Source organism: Perca flavescens, chromosome 20 (assembly GCF_004354835.1).
Source record: "Perca flavescens isolate YP-PL-M2 chromosome 20, PFLA_1.0, whole genome shotgun sequence".
NCBI lineage: Eukaryota > Metazoa > Chordata > Actinopteri > Perciformes > Percidae > Perca > Perca flavescens.
In genome coordinates, this window is record NC_041350.1 from 13,161,736 (window position 1) to 13,183,472 (window position 21,737).

The 21,737-nt window shown below is 42.9% G+C and overlaps 1 protein-coding gene across 2 annotated transcripts in view; it reads right to left on the reverse strand.

The window, feature by feature from the left end:
• akt1 (v-akt murine thymoma viral oncogene homolog 1) overlaps window positions 1-17,460 on the reverse strand; it is a 32,938-nt gene extending 15,478 nt beyond the window's left edge. Inside the window, exons 1-2 of one of the 2 annotated variants that reach the window (XM_028565422.1) lie at window positions 17,150-17,460; window positions 11,338-11,523 (exon numbers count right to left, since the gene is read on the reverse strand). In XM_028565422.1, the coding sequence (XP_028421223.1) occupies window positions 11,338-11,383 (46 nt within the window). In that variant the 5' untranslated portion in view covers window positions 11,384-11,523; window positions 17,150-17,460. Of the gene's footprint in view, window positions 1-11,337; window positions 11,524-17,092 lie in introns of both variants that reach the window. The other variant, XM_028565423.1, reaches the window with a different exon arrangement.
• Between the last annotated feature and the right edge of the window lie 4,277 nt (window positions 17,461-21,737).

A 21,737-nucleotide genomic window follows, 5' to 3' on the forward strand; every position in this document is an offset into this window, starting at 1 on the left:
ACCGCAAACAGCAGGATGAAGCCTTGTAAAGCCGGCTGTCTGTACATCACGTACCAGCAGAGCATCAAGCCCTCAACCCCAGAGCAAACATCTAAGTGTAAAAACACCTGATTTACTGCAACTGTGGTGGTGGTGGCCCCAATCACCACAGTAGAGGAAACATCTGCCCCAGAGCACAATATACTGTACTTTAGTCTTCAATCTAGAGATGTTCCGATACCGATACCAGTATCGATACTGCCTAAAACGCTGGTCACGGTATCGGGAAGTACTGGAGTTTATGCACCGATCCGATACCAAGTAATAAAGCCCTAAAGAAAATCTACGTTAAAAGTAGTTTATTTAGGTTCTTTTTCCATTATAACCGACTGTCAAACTGGAGAATAAAAGAAAGTTCTACGACATTCATTGTTTGTGTTTGTTCATGTTTTACAAAGAGTTTAACCTGAGCCAGACAGACAACAAAGATAGAAATCATATCACATCCATACAGGGATAGTAGTATACAGTTGTTAAAACATAATAAAATATATGACCCACTGGTATCGGATCGGTACTCGGTATTGGCCGATACGCCAAGTTACGATAAGTTCAGGTATCGGAATCGGTATCGGGAAGCAAAAAATGGTATCGGACCATCTCTACTTCAATCCACAGCAGATGTCCAATATGTTATTACATTTTTCATCATGGCACAGGAGATTTTTCATCTCTTTTTCTGCAGTGTAAGTGTTTTCACACCAAACGTAGCTCATCTAGACATTAGCTCGACTTTAGATTGCCATTCTTGCCACCTTCCAACAAAGCCACTTGTACTAGCTGGCCTAATTAAAATACACAACGGCAGGGATCCGTTTGGTGGATTTCCCTCATGACTGTTTCAATATAACCCAATTACCGTGATGAGTCATTTGTGTTAAACTACAAGCCTCACCAATCAACTTCCACATCAGTCAGCCACACTTTCACGCTGGTCTCCAGAGAATCCACATGCATAGCATTATTTATCACAGGCCTTCAAGAGAACTAGACTTCCATACCTCAGCATAAAATCTAAATAATCAAAGCACAGAAGAGGTGCCATTTAGGAGTACATGTAGCCATACAAGTATCAGCTGCAAGTTACCCCAAGAGCCTGTTCAATCCAAACGTAAGTTGCCTAAATCTTTCGCACAGCGGCCAGAAAGTCTCCTGAGCCGTACCAACCCTCGTTTTCCTCAGCTGGGCCCCAGCTGGTGCCTCATTCTGTGGTCAGGTTTTGGCTGACCCATATCCCCCAGCTATAGTCCATGTCATCCCACAGTGAGGACAGTAAGTGCACAATGTAGAGACAGCATAACGAGCCCCTAGTCTATATCCATGACCTTCCACTTCCGGGATTTCCCCGTTGACGCTGGAAATTCCACCATATGTCTTTTTTTTCGACCGGATTTTCGTTACCTAAAGCTTCCTTTGTGTTGGTGTGTTGGAATTCTAAACTGCTCCTCAGATGTCTGCAGGGTAAATCGAGACAGCTAGCTAGACCATCTGTCCAATCTGAGTTTTCTGTTGCACGACTAAAAACAACTTTTGAACGTACACATGTTCCACCAAAACAAGTTCTTTCCAGAGGCTATTTTCCAGCAGCATGGGGCTCCGTGCAGCGGTTAGCGCTGCCCATGAGGATTTTGATTGGTTTAAAGAAATGCAATAAAGCAGAGCACATTTTTCTCCCATCCCGAATTATGTAACTGCGATATAAAGGACATCATGACAAGTCTACATGGTCACTAGTAGCCACAGAAAACACACAAAGAGGTAAACAAGCTCATGAAGGAATGCGACACCTGAGTCTAAACCCTTTCTGCGATTAATGAAAAAGTGTAAAAACTTAAATCACACTTTTCACAGGTAGAAGTAAAAAACAGAAAACAGAATTGTTTGTGTGAAGCTTTTTGTCATATATTTCTAAACTGACATCTTTGATAAAGACTGTCACAGAGATGGGGCACCAATAAATTAAGCAACTTCACATCTGCAACGGACATCCTTAACTAGTAATATATGCTCTTTCTAGACAGGAGGACACTACAACTTCCTCGTCTGTGACCACAAACCTCGTCACATGACACGAACAGTGGAAGCAGCTATATCCGGTTGTCTGTGTGTGTGTGTCTCCACCACTCTGCAGCGCAACCCCCACCCGCAAACAGTCTGCGCTCAGAGCATAAACAACAAAGATGACCCTTGTCAGCTTCCTATTTACACCCATTTCCCCTTCTACTTTTATTCAGTTCTACTTTCCACACTGTGGCCTTTCTTAAGCACAGACAGGACGAGAAAGTGAAACTGACAGCCGTTATGAGAGTAAGTGTGGAAACAGCATATTATACCTGTAATACAGACCAGAAAATTAATCAAGGAAACACTCTATTCACTAACTAAATATTAGCCCTGCTTTTAATATTTTATGACTTGACTTTAATGCTTTGCAGAGTAGACCCCAAATACATCCTGTGTACAGTGAGAAACCCAGTGCAGACTGCTGACAAAAGACAATGGGCCGCTTAAAAACACAGAAGAGCCTTTTGCTTTTAAGTCGGTTCTTCATCACTGATGTAAACTAAACCCTTTTGAAGTCAACATGTTCTCCAAAACAGGAAACTGGCCAACAGACAGACCGACCAAAACATAGATAAGTTAAAACCCTCAAATGTCAGGTCCTACTGTAACTACCGAGACAAACAGACACACTTTTCTATGAGGAATCCATGAACGATCTGCATCCCAGAATCAAAGATTTTCAAGTGTGATAGCAGACATGGGGCTGAACTCAACTAAATTAGGGGAAAGAGTTGACACCAGATGAGAGATGAGGGAACTAGAGGGGATGAGAAAGCTACGCAGTGTGCAAAGAGTTGTACTGAGCGGAGTGGTAGTGAGACAGATCACTACATATGTTCCCCACATATGTAGGACTGTGAGTGGGGGTGTGAGCTCAAGTGAAGTGTGTATGAGCCATGCATACTGTGTGCATGGGAGGAGCTGTCAGGGCCTGATAGAGTGTCTTTACATGACAAGCAGCTGCTGAGGTCTGGGATGCGCGCTGGGCAAAGTGGAAAATAATGAACGGAGAACCGCTGCCAAACACAACAGAATTCATCTTTATTTGCCAACTGCTGCATGGCCCTGTGTGTGGACAGCTCCAGCCTGCTGCACACACACGCACGGACAGCTCTTAAACATATCTGAAAAGTGAATCAAAGTCAAAAACCATTGTATTCCAGTTGCTGTGTACAACTTTACAAATCTAAAAAGGTTTAAACTGATTGCTCAAGGACTTGCACGAAAAACAGACCCACAGTGATTGAAAATGTACTTTGGTTTTCTTTCGGCTCGGAAGCCATTTGCAAGACAACTTGGCTTATGAGGCCTGAACTGTAAGGGCTGGCCAGGCAGGCTCATTGAGGGGTTAATAAATAAAAAGAAAAAGAGGAAAGTTTTAGACAGAAGGGGGAGAGAGAGTGACAGAGGTTAGTGGCTGTTTCCGAGGAGCATCCTGTACCGTCCGTCTCTACGTGACAACGACAGGAATGTTGAGGTCCCAGCTGCAGTGGATTGTTGGCTTTTAATAAGAGACATCATGCAGCATTCATCGTGCTGCCCCCAAAAAGGAGAGGCCAGTGTCTTAACAATGTGTCCAAACTAACAGCTCTGTTGCACGTCATCCCTTTCTCTCCCCTGTTCTATCTACTTTGTAGGATTTTAATAACATTTCAAGAACAATAATTCAAACCGTGCATTAACATGTTTGAAAACGGATTATATTCGGGTTAAGGCATTACCCCGGTTTCTCAAACGCCATGTAAACACCTCACTCCAGCTAAAATCTGAGTTCTCATACCCCGGTTAACAGACGTAGATAAATCATTTGGTAACGGGGGTATTTGTACATGTGTACACATTAACCGGGGTAAGATTGGGTTACGCGTCTGCGCATGCTCCGTAGGTTATAACTGCCCCTCCCCACTCCACTGTAGTGGTTTTTGACTCCGGAAGTAGAATGGCGCAGTTGGAAGCAACAACGGCAAAAACAACAGCAACAACACAAACTCCTGTCATTCTTCCCCGCTCATGTATACAGTGAGAACTGGCATAACCTGCTTATTCACTTAACTGGGGTAAGACCATAGCCCTACTGTGCATGTAAACGCAATGACAGAGGCCCACCTTAGTCATCTGGCACTAGAAAACACACACACACACACACACACACACACACACACACACACACACACACACACACACACACACACACACACACACACACACACACACACACACACACACACACACACACACACACACACACACACACACACACACACACACACACACACACACACACACACACACACACACACACACACACACACACACACACACACACACACACACACACACACACCTAATGTGGTTGAGTGTAAGCACACACACACAGTGAGAGGAACCAAGAGAGAGTCAGACAAAATGCACCTCTCAGTGCCTATACCCAGTGGTTGGACTTCCTGAGGGGGCTGCTGTTGGGTTTTGTCCCCGTCTGGCCATTCATGGCTTGGGGATGGGAGGAAGGGAGCCAGTGGTAACTGCATGAACTGTGCATGTGTTTGAGTGGTGAGAATCGGATGAGAACGGGGGTAGGCGGAGGTTGAGGATTAGGGAATTAGAACTCCAAAGCGAGGGAGGAGGGGGGAGTGGGCTGCGCCTTTTGTTGGTTTTTCCTCTGCCCCCCCGCATCCCTTCAGCCCTTTTCTGCCGGGTTCTGCCTGTAGGTTGCAGCTGCGGCCTGCCACCCTGTGCCCTGCATCTCAATGAGCCATGGGCCGCCCGCTCCAGAGGAGAGGGGGCTCCCTGATGCAGGGGTCACCGCTGAGCCCCGGCAACCACAAACTCCACCCCACACCATACACTGCTCTGAGCCGCAGTGATCTGGACTGGGCTTCTTGTGCTGCCAGGACACGGATATAACCATTTGCCCCTTTCGCTGTGACCATATAAGGTAGCACAAGGCTCACATGGCATCCTAAAGTGTCCAGGAGTTTGGGCTCCTACTCCCCCCCCCTTCTCTTTATGTCTTCCTGACATCCCCCTCCTCTCAAAACCTCTTTTGTTGGCCCCTCTCTCTCCCATGCAGCTGGATGGGGGACTGCATTGCCAGGGCTTTGGCAACAGCATCAACAGGTTGCAGGGAAGGGCTACCCTGGCCTCCAATGTAGCCCTCTCTATCTCGTCCCCTTATCCCTCTCTCTCTGTCACTGTGGTTGCCGCTGCTAACCCAACAGGGAAAAAAGCACAGGGTGGGGGGGGGAGCAATGGAGGCAGCCTCTCTTTCTCACGCTCATAAGAAAGCCCTCACTTCTTCTCCATGGTGAGTGACACCTGCTGATTACCATAGAGACACTGTGGGAAGTTCCCCCCTGCCACACTGGGGCTGAGATTTGCCCCCTCTCCCTGGGTAAACAAGCAGTCCATGGATTAGTTAACTGGGTTACTGCATGGCAAACAAATAAACACACATTATTTAGAGCAAATTAGTGCCAATGAACTCTCAATGACCAGCGTAAGATCAAACACCCCCAAACAACTAAGGAGTTAATCCAGAGGATCCATTTTTCCTGGAAATAGGTTCAGTCTAGGCTCAGTCTCCAGCTGAGGAAAATTGTGAAGACCAACTTCCTTCTCAAAGTATGACAGACCTTTCTGTATGGCATCTGAATAACTTGTGAAATATGTTCTGAGTAGCACAATAAAGCTGATGTGGAGGATATGTGGACATATCTGAGCATACAGTCAACTCTTAGTCTGCAGACAGCTGAGCATCCCCTTTATTTCTTGGTCTCCCCTGCCCTCCCTAAAACTGGAGAGAGGTGCCAGTTATGTGATTGATGTCGGAGACTGGGAGCTTTTCGCTGGTCCATAGCCGCTTCCGCCATGGGTCTGAGTTGTCAGCAGGGTCATTATCCTAGCAACAGGATGGTGGGGCTGTGGGTGAGCAGTGTGCGCTGGAAGTGGGGGAGGACCAAGAGGGGGTGAGCTATTGGGGGCAGACAGAGGCAGAGAGAAAAGAGGGGCGTTAAAAGAGACAAGGAGAAGAGGAAGAAGGTGGGAGTAAGAAAGGAAGAGAACAAGGGGAAGGACAGTTGAGAGGAAAGCGTGGAAACAACAAAGACAAAAAGGGGAAGAGAGTAACCGAGATGGAGTGTGCTGCCGAGCACCACAGTTGTGGCGAGCAGGCGGACTCTGCACAGCAAAGTAAGCACGCAGCAGGCTTGCCGTGAGAGGAGGCGAGCGGTGGAGGTGCCACCTCCCTCAGCCTCCTGGTCCCCCCACCATGCCAGCCAGCCTGTCTGCAGACAGCTGCACCCCAGTAATTTACTTCTCTCCACCACATTTAGCAGGAAGACTGCTTCCCATTACCCAGAGCAGGGGGTCCGCGCTGACGGCCAGACACCCGGCCAGAGCGCTGGCTTCCTGGTGCGACACCCTCTGCTGCTGGACGCTGCCTACAGGGGGTCCATTCCCAAATCTGCCTGGCACTGCTACTGCTGATGATCAACTAGGTAGTGTCGGCGTATTTAATCACCAAAGTTGGAGTCATCTGTTGTTACTGTTAGTTAATCACAAGAAGTTTATGAAGAGTAAAACATGCTACATCTATTAGTTTCAGTCAAACCACTAAATGACCCATCATCACAGAATTATATCTCCCAGTTTACTCAGTTTTCCCTCTACAAAAATCCCTTTTACTGTATCTCTCACTTAGCTTCTATGGTTTGTTTTCCACACACATTGCCCTTTCAGATTGTTCACTGGCTATAATAAATATTGTATGGAATATGTAAGGCGCTGACCTTTCAGCTCCTAATTTTGAAGAAAAACTATTAAATCTTTAACATGTCTCATAAGTTATATTATTTGTTAGTTATTTAAGGTTTAGTGCTCATCTATCAGTTAAAAAATGTGCAGCAGACAAAAGTCTCTTTAATTTGTACTTAACATGGAGATACACAATAGGTTTAATTATGCATATAACTTTATAACTATATACATAATGCGACAATTACAACAATTAAGTAGTAAAGCACTGCATAACTTTGTTTCCGATTAAAGTAACTTCCTTATCCACAAGATAAACATTTTGTGACCAATTTAAAAGAATTATAATTATATGTGCACTCGTCACTCGAGACTTGTTTATGTGTAAAAGCCTCACAATATAGGTGAAGATATTTGCAAATTAGATGAGGTTTTGCTCTAGTTCTGCAGTACGTATGTGTGGGTTTGTGTGTGTGCTGCTGCAGCAGTGTGTGGCCCATGACAGCCATAATGAGGGGATGTGTAGGAGCCTGGGCGAACCCAGCAGCAGAGCTGGCAGCCAGTCAAAGTCCTGAGACAGTCAGCATTGCAGCATCAGGAGACATTCTTAATCAGGTGGGACTGCTTCTTTGAAGGGCATTTAACTGTGCAGGAAACACCACATTCCCTTGCTGAGATCACTAATACAGAGGGAAAACTAAAACAAATGTGAGAAAATGTTGGCTGAATTACTGGACGCCTGTTCACCAGATGCACAAGGCACAGATATTCAAAAGATGAAAAAAAATGTTTCATCTACACGGACTACTGTGTCTGGTGTTTCACAAAACCCATGCATGCTTTTCTCCTCTCTCCCCCCCATTTCCCACTTTGTGTCTCATGCACTTTCCTGGACCACCAACAAGGTCTCGCTTGGGGGAGCAGCTCATGGGTGTCCTTCAGCCGCACGACTAGCAAAGGAGCCAATCATGAGCTCCAAACCAAACTGCGAGAGGGTCTCTGTGGCATGTCACACACATCCATCCACTCCTCCTGAGGCCGCCTAGGTCACTGAGCAATGTTCTGGGAACATCACAAATCTCTCTCTCTCTCCCAGCTGAGAGCGCTACCCAAATCCAACAGTTGTTGCGGCCTTCGTTAGCCTAACGAAGGGGCCAGCTCTTTATACTTGTCAGGGAGCAAATGAGTCAAACAAACAAGGGCCATGAAGAGGGGAGGACAAGCGAGCGCTGTTCTGTTGAGCTTCACTGGGTTCTTGGCCGCAGCACTTCCCTGGAAACTAGGGAACCCACAATCTGCCTCTTTGATGTCTGATGATGCTCTGGCTTTGATGGAAACTTTGGAAAAAAAAACCCACACTTGCAATAAGAAATAACATGCTGCTCGGTCTCTGTGGCCACTAGAGGCCGTAGGCACATTCAAAGTGTGTGGGTGCACTCTGTGAAAGATCTAAAAGGGAAGTACCATTTGGGGACGACGCATAACAACTGGTTATGATAGTAACAACAAAGTTACAGTGCAAGCCTATACTTGCGATGTGGCCTGTGTATAAGGGCACTGGGTAATGTCCTGCTGGCAACGTAACTTCTGAATAAATCACACTGTCCATTCACTCAAACATTTGCATAGCCATGTCCAGACGTACGTACGCACTACTCCCGTCCTACTTGGCTGCTTTGTCTTGCATTCCAAAAGTGTCCTTCTAAAACAGACAACCAAGATAACAGTCACACACCAACACATCCCAGGCAGGGTCGACAATCCAGACACATTACTGCAGCACAAGGCTTAAGGAGAAAGTATGAAGGTGTGCCCTTCAGAATGAGATCATTCCACTGAGTGCAGCCTGTCTGGAACAAATGTACAGAGCACTCCAAGGCTGAGAATTTGCAGCTATAATGACAGATTAACTCTACTGGTGGGTTTACAGGCTACTAAGGCACAATGCTTGCTCTACTTTCATTCAGGAGCCTCCAAATAGTTTACACGTGCACGCTGAACATGACTAATCAGACAGGAATCAAGGAGCGAGAGTCAGTGACATTGATGTGTTCAGCTGAAGTGCCAGAGCTGCTGTGCTCTGTGCATGTGACTGGCCCACCATGAAATCCATTCATTATGTAGCACCATTAATTGGGCATTACTGGAGGAAAAGGCCACACTTTAACTGTACCTGCTTTTGTTATGTCCAATACGAATGTCGTTTGTTACTAGGCCATGTCCATGGAACCCACACAAAATGTTGATAGAAATATGGAGGGCTATCTTTTGTAGAACATTAAATTGGTGTTTTGAGTGCACACATGGGAGTAATGAGCATGCTGAACACACTTGGAAGCGGTATAAGCCATTTATTATTACGCCCACATGGAGATGTGAGTCACTTGGGTGGCGCCACCACACAAAAAAGCTCCACTCAAGGTGCAACATGGGATGATAGTGGTTGAGTGGGGGTTGCCTGGCTGAAGGTGATGGACAGCAAGACAGGGCTACTGCAGGTTCACCTTCTGTGCAGTGGCTCTGGGGCAAAGACTGCATGACAGTGACGCGACACTAAAAGCCTTCCTGTCAAGGAGGCAGGTGGACGCCCTCCAATCAAAACACAGAGGCTCTGGGTGACATTTCACAGGGCACAGCTGCTGGGCTGCGACAGCATGCCAACTCACTATTCCTGAAGGGTTGTTTGTTTAGTATGTGTGTAACAACTATCAGGGTGTCACTGCTACAACTGTGTGTGTGTGTGTGTGTGTGTGTGTGTGTGTGTGTGTCGACCTGACCATTTTTCTACCAGTCGCTATTTGACTACTTCTAAAGTTATGTTTTACACTGGCTCTCAATCAGAATAGTCCATTCTTATCAGCACTGCTGTAGGTGTGGAAAAATTGACCTGGGCCGTTTTGTGGCACAAATGATATACAGAGAAAGGAACAAACACCAGGAAATAACTGAGTTTACAAATTTACAGAATAAATGACACTGAAGCCCAAACCTTTGACTGTCATGACTAACTAATGTAATTTTACACGTTCCCTTCTCAAGAAAGGACGTTCCTGTTGTTGTTTTTTCCCCTAAAAAGAGACACGAGAACACAGTTTGCCACTACAGCCTCCGACATGTATTAGAAAGCTAATCAATTACAAGAGTTTTGCTTTATAGATTTCGATGAAGAGCTGTAGGAAATCAATTCAAGATTGTGGCTAAGATAAAACTATATTCTTTGTCAACTACTCCCTAACTTTGCTATACTCAACAGAGCTTCTGCAAATTAAGCACTATTAGCACCCAACATTTTATCCTTTCACTCACTGGAAGGACCAGGATGTGTCTGCCTGAGACCAACTGAGCCAAACCAGGCTGACCCTTTCCTAAAACAGCAGTCTGTTATGCTCTTAGCCCAAGCCTTGAGGAGGGGGAGCGTGGGCTAACACACCACAGCGGCACACGGTTTCCCCCCAAGAGTCCCAGGAACTCTCCTAGTGACCTGCTCCAATCACCTTATCCCCTGAGTCAGAGTCTTGGATTCCCCTGTTCCAGTAAAAGACTGGTTCCTTGACACTAGGCCTGGGAGCCTTCAGTGGTTTTGGAGAAGTTCCTTATCCTATTTTGCCCCTGGTGGTGGTGGAGTGGGCTCCGTGAGGCAGCCACATTTTGAAGGCAGAGTTAGTATGCACATATAAAGCTGCTCAAAGCCAGCAGGTATGTGAGGAATGCCTCTTCGTCCAAACAACAGGACTCGCGCCCGACACAGAGCCATGCCACGCCACACAGCACTGTCAGAGCAGCTAAATGGGGCCCACTAAGGACTCTGCAACTAGATGGTTCTTTACATTAGATCTGGCGTACAGCCTGTTTAAATACAGTTAACCGGTAATCAATCACCTTGCACATATGTCATTCAGTTCAGCCCTTCTTGCAGTATTAAGAAAACAAATCTGTCAATAGTGTACTACAGTAAACTCTTGCTAATCCAAGTACTTCAGGAATGAAGGTAATGCGGATTTGTGAAATATTTGAACCATTGGAGTAAAAATATAATTTTAGTGTACACCATTTATGCCCTCAAACACAAAATAGTTTGAGTATATGAAAACTGCCATATGCATGTATTCCATGAAACGCACAACTTGTTTTGCAGTTTAAATGCATTTCCATTTATCAGGGGATTTTGAAATATTTGCATAACTAACATATTTGCATGGTTTGTGTTCTTTGCCAGCTTGGTTAACCAGATAGTTTGCACAGTTGGGGTTTCTAGTACATGAGGTGATAACTATACAACATCTTAAATGAATTGTAAAAAATACACAAAAGAAACAATAGCACATAAATAATGAGGTGCATACAGAGAGGATCTTATTTCACTTTGGTTTTCAGCACAGCAAAGGTTCAAGTGCAGTTACATTTGAAACAATCAAACATAAAACCTTTTTACAACTGATAATATATACAACTTTATAGGTCAAACTTTATCTGTACATTTACCTCTTTTATGCAGCCACCCCTCCTTGACAATTACCACATTGGTCATGTTGGTGGGCAGGATGGAGGATCCAGGTTTCCCACAGGGAGAGAGACAGCTTTGTTTCCGGAGTTTCCTTCTCTTAGCTCTGTGCAGGAGCCTGGAGACAAGGTCCTGGGGTTTACAGCCTCCTTCTCAATGGTGGTTACCTATTAGTTAAAGAAAAGTAAAAATTAGCCCCATATTAGTGTGAAAGATTTTTTTTCCACTTATCTTAATATTAACTAGAGATGGCCCAATACCATTTTTTGCTTCCCGATAACGATTCTGAACTTGCGTATCGGCCAATACCGAGTACCGGTCCGATACCAGTGTGTCATTAAGTTTTAACAACTGTATACTACTATCCCTGTATGGATGGGATAATATTTCTATCTTTGTTGTCGGTCTGGCTCAGGTTAAACTCTTTGTGAAACATGAACAAACACAAACAATGAATGCCACAGAACTTTCTTTTATTATGAAGTTTGACAGTCAGTTATAACGGAAAAAGAACATAAATAAACTACTTTAACATAGATTTTCTTTAGGGCTTTATTATGTGGTATCGGATCGGTGCATAAACTCCAGTACTTCCCGATACAGATACCAGCGTTTTAGGCAGTATCCGAGCAGATACCGATACTGGTATCGGTATCGGAACATCTCTAATATTAACCCTCAGGTCAACATAGTAGAGGAGAGGCAGTGGAATCGAGAGGCTTCTAGTGTTATATGGCCCAGTTAGTGGAGGAAATGCTAAAACCAACATAGTCCCTTTCACACTACAACATCGCAAGGTTCATAGATCTGTGTAAGGCCGTGGTTTTTGGCATTCACAATGAAGTCTCCCCCTATTGGAAAATTCCATGCTGTTCACACACACAACCATTCCTAAAATAATTCTCACACAGGCTGCCTAAATAAAGGATTTTAAGACTTATTTTGCAGTTGCATGGGCTTTTTATCCTGATGATTTAGCCAAAAGTATGTGTTTGTGTCCCATTTAATCATATGTGCCCATGATGATTTTTGTAACTTCATCCATTTTGCTGGGTTTTTATCCTATAACAGGTAGCAACAGAGTTCAAAATGTAAGGGCCCTCATTAAGCAGTTTGATGAGTATTATGTTTTTGTTTGTGCTAAGCATACTGTAGGATATGAAATCGTGAGGGTGTGGCAGTGATTATTATCCCACTTGTAGATTTGCTTTTCGGCTAAAACTGAATTGGATGATGGACTTAAAAGGTCCCATGACATGGTGCTCTTTGGATGCTTTTATATAGACCTCAGTGGTCCCCTAATACTGTATCTGAAGTCTCTTTCCCAAAATTCAGCCTTGTTGCAGAATTACAGCCACTAGACCCAGTCCCACAATTAACTTTCCTTACTATGTCCCATTTCTGTGTCTGTAGCTATTGAGGAGTAGAGGGGGGGTGGGTGAGGGGGGGGGGGACAAGGTAGAGGGTGGGGTTGAGAGAAAAGAGCAGTAAACCAATGGACATCACAACATGTTTTCACATCTCCTACTAGGGGTTGGGAATCACCAGAGGCCTCACGATACGATATCATCCCGATACTTATGTCACGATACGATATTATTGCGATTTTAAAGATATTGCAATATTCTGCGATATATTGCAATGTATTTGCTTTTTTCCAACTTCAGATTTTTCCCAATTTCAAATGATGTCCCGAAAGGAGACTTTTGTCAACATCTGTTGTATCTAAAAAGATACATTTCTCTGTTTGTTCATCTCACTTCAGTTTTATTGCTGCAACATGGGATTGTCAAGCAGACAGACTGACCAACACATATATAATAAAAGATCGATACTTGGCGTCTGTGTATCGATACAGTATTGCCACGAAAAATATCACGATACTATGCTGTATCGATTTTTTCCCTCACCCCTATCTCCTACTACTTAAGATCTAAAGTAATCCAGATTTATTTAATTTCCTTGTGCTTATGAAATAATTAAATGTGAAATCCATTATAGATTTGCTATCTTGCAGTGACTGTGCCCTCAAAAATCAGAAAAGCCCTTTGTGTGTGGCATTATCCAACCAGATTTGTTTGTTTAAAAACAATACAGTTGAGATTCACATATCATATCACATGATGAAGACTGATGATCATGCGATATGATCAAAAGCTCCAGACCAGCTACCAAATGGGCCTCGAGTTGAGGTTGTTCTGTTAACAAACTAAATATGTTGTGAGGTGAAGCTGCACTGCATCTGTGAGTGATGCCGTTTTTATTCACACCTGACCTGTGGTGGAAGCATTAGGGAAATGTTACTAGTTCCTGGCAAGGCAAACTGCCAGGCTAATGTTAACAACACGGGCACCTATTTACACATAAAAACAGGCATGAAAAATAGCCTGCTGTCACATACTAAAATATGTGAAAGGGTCCGTAGAAGAATGTATAAGTGCAGCAAAAAAACCTAAATATGAGTAAAAGATCAAGCTAAACAAGAATCTTACCATGTATGACACAAGACAGGATAGACATAAGATAAACCAAATGAGGCTGAATTTCATCACAGAATTATCCGTAATTCATCAATGGCACATACTAAAAAACTGCCGGCTATCACAACCAAAACACTTGACCTTTTGATTCATACAGTACGTTTTCATTTTATAAAGGCGGCTTTGAATGCAGGGCAGAAGCAAAAGAATGATCAATTGCCATGCTTGTTCACACAAATGTCACATATTACACCAGGCAATCTCTGACCATCAACTGAAATCAATTTGTCTGCTGCTGCTCCGTCAGAGTAAGGCCATCAAAAGACTGCTCTGTTTGAGTGGCCTCATCCAGCTTACTGGTGGGGACAACAACAGGAAGTGGATGTGACTATTGACAGACTTTGAGTCATATCAGTAGAGCCCCAGGCTCAAATACATCTCTCGGTGCATGTGCAATCAACACGCCTTTTACTGCCATTCTGCTCGCTTCCATCAATGAGCAAAAGTGAGTTTGTGAAAGCACAGTTTATTTTTGCTCAGTGTTTTTGTTTATTGCACTGGGGTTGTGGTGCTTGTGTCACACAGTCAATGTTGGGAGGATCTTGGAGAGGGATTTGAAAAAGCACACTGAGTGCTATTCAAACTAGGGATCACACAAACTGTTGGATCTCTCTGGCATCTTAGTGTGTACTCTGTGACACAGGCGCACACACACACACACATTACACATTGGGATACATCACACAAACAAACTTGAGCGCACACACCACAACCAAAAGAGCAACACATGCACAAGACCGGCTCTGGAGCCACAACAGAGCGCTGCTGTTTTAATGGGAGCGACCTGTTGCTACTGCGGCCTGTGTGGAAAAGCTGGGCTGCTGCCAGCGCTGCAGCCAGCAGCCACTGAATGAACCCAGTACCCTGACAGTGGGTCACATGGTCCTCAGGCCTGTGGGCCACCGCCTGCGTGCCTGCCTGCCCTGCTGTCAGGGCGGCTTTCAATCATTCATCTTTCTGGCTCTGGCACCAGGGGCCATCCCATTCAATGCAAATCAGTTTATGCTGCAAAGATGCCACACACTGAGCCTGTCACTGGGCCACAGAGGACCGTCCCATGTGTTTATGGCAGGAAGCAGAAAATCAGGCAGACATCACCACACTACTTCCTTCATCACAGATAGATAGATACAAGTCTGTTTTTGCTCTATTTTCTGCTGCCGGTTGGGTAAACAAGAGAGTCAGCAGCTGGTTTTACATTCCTCAAAGATAGAACATCACGCTCAAATATTTAAAATTAAACAACAGAATAGGAACATTGAATACGCTCACCTGGTGCTGGAAAACCGTGAAAGCAAAATTTGTTTGTGTTCAAATGCCACAATGGAACCAGTAGTAGTGTGATCTACTACACAGTGCCAAGTTCCTCTTTCAAGTTCCCTGAAAACACATCACTAATGATAAGAATATTATGGGTAGGTGTAGCGGAGAACCAAACCACAGCTACTGTAATCTTGAAATCCAAGTAGACTCGCTGCTTTAATCCTGCGATGACATGAACAGCAACTTCTTTTATGACTCATGTTGAAAATGTATTCATTTCCATTCAAGACAAGACATGAACTAAATTATAGATAGATCACGCAGCTGGATGTATTAAAATATATACCAATCATACTCATTCGGACCTTAAAAACAATTGTCGATAACACGCAGAATGAAACATTTGGTCCGTTGCAAATCAAAGGACCTGGCTGTTGATGTGAGTAACTGATGGGATGAATGAAGCAAAAAGTAAGTTTGTCTGTGTCACGAAACTGAGAGCACTCCAGCCTGAGAAGAGTACTGTCATGTGATGCAGACAGTGGGCTACCATCAATAGAAGCGTACCCTTCTTGATGATAATACAGTACATCTAAACTCCTGCGGTGCAGACAGGGTGACAGGCACAATAAGTTTGCCTGTGTACAGGGGCAAAATTTCAAACATTCCTCAGATTCTGCATGCAACTGGTGGCCCTTTTGCGTCAACGGGGCTGCGAGGGGATTGGGTGGGAGGTGACTGGTATTTTCTAAATAGAACAGGGAGAGCCAAGTAGTCACTGGCTGCATCATTACGCCAGCTTGTTGCGTCTTCTCCAGTCACATGCCAAGTCCCCCTGCGTACACACACTGGACAGATGTAGTCTTATGACTAGTAAAAACATTTTGACACTAAAAGCGTTATGGGTACAACATGCCTGGGGACAATGTTCTCTTTCCAGACTATACAAGTAACTTCTGGGAAGCAAACAGACAGTAACATCAGTAAAGTGAGACATTTAAGCTTTGCATCTTGCATGTCCATTGAACATGTGCTGACAAACCTTTTCATTTTTGACTTCCACATCAGTATGCTTCACATCAAAGACTCTTCAAAAATAAACCTTCTTGACAAAATTACTGTAGTTAACAATGATTTAGTAAATACATGCAACTTATCATTGTAGGTGGGTTGATAACAGTGAGGACAGTAAAACATGTCACCAAAACAGCTACTCAAAAACAGTTTGCAATTGTACGGATTACAGGGAAGGAAAAATAAGAATATAACTCTATTATACCTTTCCTTCATGACTCCCCTGGTGTGCAAACTGTGGACCTAAAAAAAGTCCTTGGGTCCCAGTTTTAAAACCTCTAAAAAGGTGGCATCTAATCACAATAAAAATGTAGTACTTTGGATCACTGAAAGTGAATGCAACACAGTTACAACAGAACAGCAACATTGACGAGCTAGCAAAGCTAACGACTGTACAATTATTGCCTGGCCATAAAGTCCTCACTCAAACACGTAAACAAACGCAGTGGTAGTTAATAACAATGAATGAGCTGCTCTCCTGTTGAGCTCATTTGTTTTCATTTGCCTCCTGGGTCATTAAGTACAGGCGAAAACAACTTTCTCGTAGAGGTGAACCGTTTAAAGACTCATGACTGCAGATATTTTGGCCTGAGGATTGTGTCTCAAAAGTGGTCATTGTCAAAAAATGAATGGTTAACTGAAGAACACTGGCTGTTGTTTGTAGAAAAAAAATAACGCATTATTTACTACAGGGCGTTTATAAGCCCTTGACTTTACGACTAAATAACTTCTACGGCGAAGTGAAGTCAGGAAAGTAGCTCATTTCAGGTTTGCTTTTAGCGATAGAAAGGATATGGGGCCTAGCAGGGCAGCTTGGGTGAGAATAACCGCATCCCATGTAAGTACAATGGGGACCTACCCTGTCTAGCTGTCGACCTCTTGTAGTTAAACATGCGAAGGAAACGCGGACATTTACCTGGGCAGGAATTCAACAATGTGTCCGTCTCATTATAGTGAGCTGTTTCGGCGGTATATTAAGTTGATAAGTCCTTCAACAATCTGGACAAAAGTGCTCTCATTTACTCCGTTTCTTTGCCTTTCTTCCACTACACCTCCCAAACGCGCTGTCTGCAATGCCTCTGTGGCAGCCTGCTCTCCCGGGTCCTAAAGCCGACCATTTTAAGAGTCCCACTCACAGGAGGAGCGGTAGGCTGTCAGCCGTCTCATTGAAAAAAACCCTGCCGTGTTTCTATAGGAGCTTATTTGGGGCTGCGTGGCCTTGCTGAACTCTGCGTTGTTTTATCTGTGCCGGTGGTTTCCAAAATAGGGTGCTGGGCCCTACAGAGGTCCCTGTAAGGGTTCCTCAGTACAATGGGGGTATCTGTTTTTTCCTTCCTGAAACATTCAGCATTTGATAATGCTACAAGACTGACTTTTTTTGTTACAGCTGTTCATTAGTGATTTAATGTTTGTACTACCTGCTGTAGCCTACAATGAGCTGTAGTTAATTATCGATTAATCTGCAAATTATTTTTTTGGTCTATAAAATGTCAGAAAATGTTAAATGGAAAAATGCTCATCATCATTTCCCAGGCCCCAAGTTGGCATAGGTTATTTATATTATAAATTATTATAAAATCCCAAAATATTCACTTTACTATCCTAGGCATAGAAGACCAAGAAAACCAGCAAATATTCACATTTGAAGAGCTGGAACCAGTAAACTTTGGGCATTTTGGCTTTAAGTTATTAGCTAAATTAATTTCCAATACTTTCTGTTTGAGGCTGTAGACAGTTGTGTAATACCCCTTAACATTTTATTATAACAAAATCTTATTGATAGTAATGTAATCATGTAAATGTAATTTAATCATGTCCAAGTAATGATGTAAAAATACTCCAAGAGCAAAATTGAACTGAAAGACAAATACTCTACATTTAAATACACAAACTAATACAAAAAGTCCACCATGAAACAGTGTAGAAAGGGGAATTCACAAAATGTAAAAAAAATAAATACACACACACACACACACATATATATATATATATATATATATATATATATATATATATATATATATATATATATATATATTAAGGGAAGTGTGTATACAGTGGCTATAGTTTGGTCAATGCCACTGTACAGACTGCCTAATGTCATTTTTGTACTATCTGCCTTCAAAGCGTTATTTGTGTGGCTTACCACCACAAAATCAACAAAAATTATAACTCAAAGTAAACGAGTAAGGATAAAGTAAAAAGTGAAATACTCCTGACAAACACTAGGCTAAAAAGGACTTCTAACTCAGATTTAAATAAAGAGGCCTGGCTTTGGTGCTGAAGTGTTTCAGACACGTAGCTCTGTATACTCTAGTAAAATTATTTTGAAATTACTTTGAAAAACTAACAGGTTAGTAGTGTAGCATGGATATGATGCTACTAGTCTAGTTGTTTGTCAGCACTCAAGCAGCAGGCTTCTGGTATTGATTTGTGGCCTACTTTTGGAGACACCTGATTGGATAAAATTACAGTAGTCATGTTAAAAAAGAAGAAGACATTCTTTCACTTTGAAGTGCTGTCAGGTGGAAAAGGCCATTGACATTTGCAATAAAAGGAACATCAGCCATGAAGTGAAGTTCAGATTCGAACATAACCTTTAGATTTCTTTGTGGCCAGAGGTAAATCCTACTGAATGCACTTTTACAACCATTATTTCTTTTTTGGAACCTCAGCACATCAGTTTTATCCTGGTTGAGATGTGAACATGTTTTTTCTGGAGCTTTCTACTGCATCACATGGTCATCATCAGTGAATGGTATAAAAACTACTGAGCTTGCATATTTACAGATCCATCTCCATGATAAATGCTCCAACCACTTATGAAAACTGTGTGAAAGCTTCAAAATAAGATAGCAAGTGGACCTTGAATTATCATGGTTTTGTCAAAGTATTATTTCCAGGGTTAATACTATACTCTCTGGCTTAATATTTTAAAATGGCATCAGTTGTGTCAACAGGAGATGCAGCATAAACCTTAAGATTTATCTGTGAGGTTATATCAGATTATAACCCTGCTTGTTATACCACATAATATTTAGATAAACAGTCAAAAAAAACTTACCAGAGAGGTAAGAGTAAAATCAGTTTGGTACAGGTACAGACAGGCCAGCTCAGTCAGACTCAAAAGAAGTCAGGGATCCTCTGTATCAAATATGGCCCTCATATGACTTGGTCTAATATATATTTTAAATTCACATTAAATGTTTTGCTAACCTCTCTCAATCCACACGATGTCTGTAATATTCCTTTAACCTTGCTCTATATACAGTTTTGTGATCCTTTGACGGTTTACATTCTTTAAAGACACATTAAATATCTTTGTATCTATAAGCACATCTCTTTTATCAGCTTTGGTACACTTGCAGTGAACTACAAATGTCTGTGATATAAAAAAGCAAGACAATGCTTTTGAAAGGTTGCGCAATAACCGATAAATAATGTTACAAGAACAGGAAAGCAGGGACAGCTGCCAACTTTCTCTCCGTGATGAAAAACTTATTGGCTTCTGCCCTCTGTCTCTCAGCCTCCTCTGTTGTCATTTCCCCTTGTTGTCATTTACACTGTAATGTGTTCCTCACTGCTACTATGTGTCAGTCTTGCCAAGCTGTCCCTGTCATACAAACAGAGCTGAGTGAGGGTATACCATACTTTCTGCTGCTGTTATTCAGTGGTGCCCTCCTCCTCCTCCTCCACCTCCTCTACCTCCTCATTCTCCTCCTCCTCCTCGACTGTCTCTGGTCTGGTAATGGGAATGCCTAGCCTGTTGTTTGGCAGGTTCAAAGCAAAAGTAGCAAAATCAAAGAGTCAAAGTGAGTTAATAATGTTTTTCCTGTTAAAGACTCATCTGATTTCTTTTCTTGTCTGCTTGCAGTATCTGTACAGATTATAACAAACAGAACAGAACTTATTGGGCTGTTGAAGGAGAATACATGCAGCAGCAACAATTAGACACAGAAGGGCAGGAGGGCCATAATAGGGTGAAGTGGTGGGGGGTCTGACCAATACAGCATTTCCTGGCTACAGCAGTGTAATGTTGCTACAACTGTCACATTATTTTATAAGATGTATTACCACCTGCTATGCAGCTTTGCCTACAGTGCCAAATATTCAAATATGTAATTCATAGAGAGTTTGTTGCATTGTATAATGAATTTCCCAGCTTGCCTTTCTTTAAATTTGCCATACATAAAAGAAAAGTCAGTTTCATTTATAAAGCCCAACATCTTTACAATCTGTACAACATATGCCATCTTCTATCCTTTTAGACCCTTAATTCAGATAACTGACGAGGTCCAGTTGGTCGGTTAGGACAGAATTTTTTAAAGGTCACATATTGTAAAAAGTCTGATTTACATGTCTTTTTTTTTATTATAAAGCAGGTCAAGATGCTTTAAAAATACTGTAAAAAGTGTCAAAACAATGCTTAGTCCATGAGAAAATGCAGCCCATATTCAGAAACGGTGCCTTTAAACAAGCTGTCAGGACTTCTGTTGTTGTGATGTCACAACTATACTATATATAGGTAGAAAGTGCTGCTACAGTGCCATTACAGTCATTCCCCGGCTGCAATGATGCTACAGAGACGCAGAGAGTACAGATGCGGAAGACCCAAAAACGCTGACCAATGAGAGCAGGCTAGGGTTTTTTGTAAACATGTTCTAGTAGAAACCCAAAATACAGTATGAACCTGAAAATGTGTATAATATGGGACCGTTAAATACTTTATAAAAAAATTATTAAAATGTGCAAAGTAGTGTTATATTATAAAGTCCAACAGTTTAAATCTAGCATAAATCGAGTGTGCAACGATGTATGAATACAGTATACAGTATATGTGTGTAAAGAGTGTAAAATACAAAAACAAATCACAAACCAAGAACGAATATAAAGGGATGCTCATTTTATTTAACCTTTATAACAGCTGTTGTGATAAATCAACCCATCTTGTTGAAGATTAAACCCACTGACCGTCAGTCATTATAACCTCATGCTGTGCAGCCAAACATTGTTCAAACTCACATTTTATTTCCAATTCTTTTGAAGATCCTAAACAGCACTGAATATGTTCAGCTAATTTTTTGTGGAAAAGTGTATAAAATGCATTTTTGATGCATAAGGATGCATTACAAGCATCCTCAGACAACACACACTCAAGCCCACCCCTATGGTGAGACTTGGTCCAGTGGGGAGAGTGATGTGGTTCAACTGTGGCTGGATGGCTGGCTGGTTGGCTGGTCAGGCTACACTGGAATGCAGGGTCTTTTGTTTGTCTGAGAGAGGAGTGGGTTAGGGGGAGAATGCCATTGATGATTGCAGAGAGGAAGAAAGAACCTCCAGGAAGTGTTTTCTCTCTCTCCCTGCTCCCCCACTCTTATTCTCTCTCCCTCTCTCTCTCTCTGTTTCTCTATCTTTTTCTGTGTGTGAGAACCTTCACCGTGCCGAGCCTCTCTCTCTGAGGCCACGGTCCCCAGGCACAACCGCTGCTTTGTCTTGCCCTGTGA